Raw genomic sequence first — 7,006 nt, forward strand, 5'->3', positions numbered from 1 at the left:
CCGCGACGCTGTCGGCCTCGTCCCCTTTCATTCATTCGACAAATACTGAGTGCCTACTGTGTGTTAGGAAGACGTCGGGAGGACCGCGTGGAGTTGGCGGGCGCGGTGAACCCCTTCTCCGTAGCCCCGCACGGCGTCGAGGGCTCCCTGCTCCCTTGAACTGAGCGCAGACACCACTCCCGGGTCCACTCCCGGGTCCACTCCCGGGTCCACTCCCGGGTCCACTCCCGGGTCACCACTCCCGGGTCCACTCCCGGGTCCACTCCCGGGTCCACTCCCGGGTCCACTCCCGGGTCCACTCCCGGGTCACCACTCCCGGGTCACCACTCCCGGGTCACCACTCCCGGGTCCACTCCCGGGTCACCACTCCCGGGTCACCACTCCCGGGTCACCAGGGCGCGGCCGCCGCCACTTCGCAAGTCCCCGCGAGCGAGTCCGTCTCGGTTAGTCAGCGAGCGCCAGCGTCCTCAGCCGGGCTGGTCTGGCACATAGTAGGTTCTCTTTAATGCTTGTGTAATGAGCCAACGAGCAAGCGAAGGGCAAGGCCAGGGACAACGTGGGCGACGTGGTTGGAGGGGCCTTTGCGGGCCGCCGGCGAGCCCCTCAGAGCCGCCCCCGTCCCCGCGCGGCGCCCGCAGCCGCGTCCGCCCAGCCCTCGGGTTTGCAGCCAGATCTGGTCCCGCAGCCGCTCCTCTTCCCGCAGTGTCCGCAGCCACCCTGACACGCCCGGCTCAGATTCTCCAACCTCCCTCCCAGGCGAAGAGGGCGAACCAGGTGCCTCGGTCACCTAGCGTCCCCTCCCGGGGAATCAGGCCCACTCCACCTCGGTGTCCTCTATCTGAGTGTCTCAAACGGGTACGAACTCGCCCGACGCACTGCCGGGTAGCCCTCTACAGGCTTTCCGAGGAGTCCGGCCGACCTTTATTTTATATTAAGCAAACAGGAAATAGGCAAAATTCATTTGTTTCGTATCCCCCCGCCACACACACACCATTTAAACTACAAATCAAAGAAACAGCGAAAAGAGCAGAGCTTGGGGCTACCGCCGCCCCAGACTCTAAAGAGTGGGGGGTAATTGAGGAAACGGCCTAGAGCCAGTAAGACCCTTAGACGCCTTCTCTCCGCCCAGGCTGTGCACAGTGGGGTAAGGCTCGAATTTGTTTGGTGCCATCTTAGGCACAGGGACACACTGGGCCGTGTCCTGTCTAGTCTAGAGTGCTCCCTGTCTTAACCTTCTAAGGACTTGGTCTCCCTGCCCGGCTGGGTCACCTGGAGGTAACACCTGGAGGTCCAACCCTGCAGGTGTGTGTGGGCAGGGGGGGGGGATTCGGTAGCGGGTCTACGGGCGCCCCAGTCCAAGCGACCACCCAGGGCGGCAGAACTAGTGTGAGGCCTCAAGGAACCGAGAATGCACCGTCCCCTAAAAATGAAAACAGTCCACACAGATACACCAACGAGACGATGCATTTGGTTGCTGGTTTGCTTCTGTGCGTCGGGTGGGAGGGGTGGGGGCGGTGGAAGGAGATACATATATAGAGAGATATATAGATATCTATATCTATATATATGTAAAGGGAAAAATAAAGACCGAAACGACAGGGCCCAGCATAAACCAAAGATGAGAATGTGCATTCTTTTGCCAAAATCAAACATAACAAAAGGAAAAACATAACAAATATAAACCAAAACAATTCAAGAGGGGAAGCAATGCCCCCACTACACCCAAAAATAAAAATTAAAAAAAACCCCAAATCCCAAAGTGCAGTCTCCTGCAAGAATCATTTTAAACCTTTCAGCCGCTGTGTGTGTGGGGGGAGACCGGTCCTGGGTTATCCGGTCTATGAACAAACTCAATTATGGAGGCTGTGGTCCCGCGGTCCACCCCGAGTCCAAGCGCCGGGACTCACAATCCAGTGCCCATTCCTATACAATTCTGTGGCCGTAGTGCAATGAATGACCTTTTTGGTGGAGCCGGGATGCCGGCAGCCACAGGAGATGGGACAACTTTCATCCAAAACCCCCTGCAATTTCACAATCTACGCTCGCACTCGCACACTCAAACGCGCTGATGTCTCTCCGTTTCCAAAACGCCGGCTGGGTGGACCCTCGTGAGCTGCTGCGGGCTGTGGGGCGAGGCCTGCGTAGACCGGTCCTACGCCCCTAGGTCCAGTGGCTGCTGTAAACCCAAGTAGAGAGCGAGTGGACGCCTGGAGACGCTTAGTCCAGACCTGGCTGCTGGAGGGGGGGTGTCTGTTCCCACAGGCCACTCCCAGCTCAAGCCCCCGAAGCCCTGGCCCCTTGCCAGGCGTCTTAGTCGCATCTGTGGCAGCCAGGGCCTCTCCGGGTGTCCGCCATTCGGCTGTCTGTAAAGGTTCAGACGTTCGTGCTTCTGCAGCGGCGGGCCCAGCACTGTTCCCGAACTCGCAGGGAGCCCGGACCCCACTTAGTTCAAGGCCTTTCCCCCACACTCACATCCACAGCGGGGATTGTCCAGCCACAGCCAGAGGACCTGGCCTTTGTGCGTCCCCCTGCGACCCCAGCCACCGAGCACATCCCAGGTGAAAACTGCTGGGCTAGTGGGTGGCGGTGTTGGGGAGGGAGGAGGAGGGCAGCCCTTCACTTGCTCGGAGATCCTGCAGTTTTCCTGCCCTCCTGCTCCCGGGAGGAGGGGTGTGGAGCAAGGCGGGAGCGCCGCAGCTCTCGCGCTGCAGGAGCGCTTTCAGGGCAGCAGCCTGAGTCCTATCCATCCCGGCCAAGGTGGCAGCACAGAGCTGGGGGCAGAAGGTGGGGCCTGAATGGAGTTTTAGACCCGCAGACCCAAGGGACCGCTCCGGGTGAGCAGGGACCAGCACCGCGCACTGTTTGGGTGACGCTGGCGGACGGCCCTGCCAGGCTCTATGCAGACGGGTTGTTGGGTTCGCGTCCGGATTGATCTGGGAATCACGCCGGCACACGAGTGTGCGAGTGCGAGCGCACGTGGTGAGGCTGCGGGGAGTTTTAGGTGAGAGTTGTCCCCCCTCTTGTGAGTGCCGGGATCCGGGTTCCCCCGAAAAGGCCATGGCACCGCGGCCGCTTGGTGCGGTTAGAGCCCCGGCAGGGAGGCGGCCTGTTCCGGCTGCCTCCTGCGCGCGGTTGGCGCGCCATTAACAAATAGAAAACAAAAGGATCCCCCATCCCTACCCCTCACCAGCCAGCGGGCCGTGCACGCAGAGGTGTGGGGCGGCCTGCACGGCTGTACGGTCTCGGGGGACGCCTGGCTGTGTCTGCAGTGAGCTGTGCCGGATGCCTGTTGTGTGCACACGCCTGTTATCCCGCAGCCTTGTTTGTGCGTGGGTAGCATGAAGCAGCCTCCATTTTGAGGCTGGGGGATACAATGCAAGGTCGGCCTCCCTGGCACCCTGAACCGCATTTCGCAGAGGAAGTCCGAAACTTGAGTGATTGGTTGAGCGAGGGTTCCTGAAGGGGATGGGGGAGGCCGCACATGTGGTACAAGGGGTCCGGGATCCTCCGTTCTTGACCCCCGTTCTTGACCACCGGTTCTTGACCCCCTTGGCCGCTCACCTCCCAACCCTGTTGGGCCCAAGGCCCCAAGGAGACCAGGTTTTCTACAGGGCGGGTTGCTGAGCGAGGCTTCTGAGGAAGGAGGCCTACTTCCAGAAGTGGTTTGTGGGTCACCTCAGAGCTCCCCCCCTTTCATTAAATGGAATATTTACAAAGATCCTGCTGGGTTTTTGCAGTTTTATAGACATCACCTCTGACCCTTAGCACAGCCCATCAAGGTAAAGAGCTATGGGTTTCTTGGTACAGATGAGGAAACAGAGGTGCAGAGAGGCAAAAAAAACGGGTTCAAATTCAAAGGACTGTAAGGTCGGTATTCCAAACCAACGTCACCAAATTCCAGTGTCCAAGCTTCCCTCTTACTCCCCTGTGCTATGATATGCCACCAACAGATCTGCTACCTTGGGGTGGGGCCCTCAAGGGAGCAAGTTCCTAGTGGAAAAAAGGCGGAAAGAAAGGCAAAGACCCACAGAGAGCAGGGCTCTTTCCCAGATTCCTCACCCCACCAGCAACCCACAGGCTGTGATGGCAAAAGCCTCCTTTCCACCTTTTTATGATTTTGCCCAAAGATACTTAGGGAGGATGTGTCCCTAGAGGTCAAGGGCAAAATGTGCTCTGTGCTTAGCGCATACTGGAGGGACACTCATTCTGGGGCTAAGGCACTCCCAATTTCCCTTCACCAATGCTGGGCCTTTCATATGCCAGAGCCTCTGCCCTGTGCCCTGGGTGGGTCCTGGAGTGATGCAGGGGAATCTGGCTAGGAGGGATTAGTGGTAAATGATGTCCTGGGTATCTCAGGCCTATAATAACCTTCTTGTCATTAAATGGGAAAGGGCAGAGGGATTTATGAGAACCCTGTTTACCTTTTATTTCTTTTAGGTGCATAAATACATGCTCTAGGCTGTATTTCCATTATATTGTACAAAAGTTATGGCATCTCTGTATGTGCATGCAATTATAAAAGTACACCCCTGACAATGCACACAAGTCCTTCCCTACTTTTTGTGGATTGCTCATAGCATGGGTGGCCCGCACCCCACAAGGTGGCGCGTCACTTTTGACTCCTACCTTTGATGAATCTACACATGAGAGTTATTTAACTGACATCTATACATAAAATTTATTTGTTCTACATGCAGAATTCATAGAACTCTATGGGAGGGATGGTAGGTGGGCATAGAACCCACACTTGTCCAGGCAGAAGGAAATGCCCACCCATAGATGGGGTGTGAGGTGGTAAGTGTCACAGGCAGGGATTTGAGGGCCTTAATCTGTTAGTATGGGCTTAGGAGCCTGATCTCTCCATTTCTGAAAGCCCTGCCGATTTCCTCAATGGAACTCCAAGATGGCTGCTAATGCCTTGGATCCAGGATACCCCACAGTCTATGAAATGAGATCTAATTTAGTCCCAGCTGCCCAACCTGCTGGAATCCTACTGGATCCCCCATGCCTTTTCCTGGAACTCAAACCTGCCCCCAGAACAGCACTGGGCACCCCATGTCTAGATGACCACCCCTGGTACCAGGAGTGTTTCCCAAGACCAAGGTCTCCAAGTCTGTGTCCAAGACCCTACCTCTGTCTCCCATTTCTGAGCCCCGATAACCTAGCAGCTGTGGGGAGGCTGTGTGCAACAGCCAAGGTGTCTCAGTCTGTGTGTGGCTAGCCCAAGTCAGATCAGACAAACTAGGGATCCTGGCGCTGGAGAGACCTCTAGCCGGCATCAGGTTGGTTCCCCTTCCCTTAGCCCCAGGCGGTGACCAAGGAAATTTCCTGAGTCCCGCAGCTATCAGAACCGGCTCTTAAGATAGAAGAGGCTGGAAAAGAGGGAGGAAGGCGGGCGACGGAGTTGGAGAAGGAGGCCAGGGAAGCCGTTACCCGCGAGTGGCCCCTTCTGGGCGCTGGGTCTCCCGGTCCCAGGCTCAGGGATGCTGGGGGAAACAGACTTCAGGCTCCAGCGGAGGCCTACAAACCGGCTGAGAGCAAGACCCCGGAAACCCCTTTGTCCTCCCATCTCGCTAGGCGAAGCCCGGATCCGCCGAAAGCCGAGCCTAGATCTCTTGAGGCTGGCTTGGGGGGCCAAAATAGCCTCATTCTCGCGGGGAGAAGGCCAGGGAGAGCCGGGTACTCGGCCGCAGTCCGGAGGCTCTTGTAGGAAGACAGCACTGAGAAGGCGACTTCGGTGGAGAGAAAAGGCCAGGAAAGAAGAAAGGAGGACGAAAGGCGAGGGAGAAGGGGGGAGATGCAAAAGCCAGGTCGGGAGAAGGCCGCATTGAGAGCCGGCTGCGCCCAGGCGCCGGGAGGAAGTGGGTACCCAGAGAGCTAAGCATAAGCAGGCGACAGCCACGCGAGCCACCCACCGCGTCCCGGTGACCGCTCCCGAGAGCAACCCGTGTGGTCTGCGTCCCTGGGAATGGGAAACAAGGCTGGGCAGGAGGCGGGGAAGCTCCCCGGCCTCTGAGCCGAGCCCGGGCTTTTTCCCCTCCGTGGGTTCGGACTCTGGTCGCTCCCGGTCCTGACCCCGCGGAGCGCTCCTGACGCTTTTCTCTGCACCTGCCTTGAGGGACGCGGGGCAGAGACCCGACTCTCCGATTCCCGAAGTCCCACCTCTGTCTTTGCCACAGTAACCAGCAGGGATGAGGGTGAGCGGCCAGCCCTACAGGCTGAGAATTATACGATAGTGAAACAGAGATCTCTTTGGTCCCATTCGCTGCTTTGTCCCCTGCACTCAGCTCAATGGCCAGCACACAATAGACACTCAAAATAATATTTACTGAATGAATGAGTTCGTGATGCCTGATTGGATTAATATATAAATTGGGAGGTGGAGATTGCAGGAAGGTCGGAGACCCCCTGGGTAGGGTGGGGACCCAGGGCCGCGCGAGCTGTCCTCTTACCTCGCACCAGAATGCGGCGGCAGTGGTCCGTCTCGCCCAGCCCCTGCTGCCCGTCGCTGTCTGCGCCGCTCTCCCTGGAGCCCGCAGGGCTGGAGGCCGAGGTCCCGGCCATCTCCCCCGGGCTGCGGCCGCCGGCATCAGCGTTCCAGTCTTCTGCTCCGCCGCGGCCCGCGCCGCGCCCGCCCCGCGACTCCCGGCGTGCGGGGCCACGGTCGCGCTCCGCGCCCCCATCGCCCATGCCGGCGGCCGCCGCGGCCTTAGCCACCGCCTCGCCCGCTTGGGCTGGCGGAGCCCGCGACTACCCGCCCCACGCGCCCCCTGCCGGACTCCTCCTCCTCCTCCTCCGGCCCCGCCCCCGCCGGCTGCCCCACCCCTTTCTGCTGATTGGGCCCCAGTCGCCGGTCTGCTGCCCCCAGCCGCGCGCTGGGGAATCGCTCGCGCGCGTGGCGGAGGCCCCGGGGCCCCACTCCTCCGCCCCTAGTCTAGCCCCGTCCCAGCCTGCAGATGGAGGCTGGGGCGGCCCTGGGGTACCGAGGAACGCCCTACTTCCTCTG

General features: G+C 59.3%; 1 protein-coding gene across 1 annotated transcript in view; it reads right to left on the reverse strand.

Moving 5' to 3' along the window:
• VAX2 (ventral anterior homeobox 2) overlaps positions 1-6,690 on the reverse strand; it is a gene marked incomplete at both ends in the record, with an annotated part of 28,577 nt that extends 21,887 nt beyond the window's left edge. The window contains one exon of the mRNA XM_081068314.1: positions 6,453-6,690. Within this exon, the coding sequence (XP_080924440.1) occupies positions 6,453-6,690 (238 nt within the window). The remainder of the gene's footprint in view (positions 1-6,452) is intronic.
• Between the last annotated feature and the right edge of the window lie 316 nt (positions 6,691-7,006).

Source organism: Rhinolophus hipposideros (assembly GCF_964194185.1).
Source record: "Rhinolophus hipposideros genome assembly, chromosome: 12".
NCBI lineage: Eukaryota > Metazoa > Chordata > Mammalia > Chiroptera > Rhinolophidae > Rhinolophus > Rhinolophus hipposideros.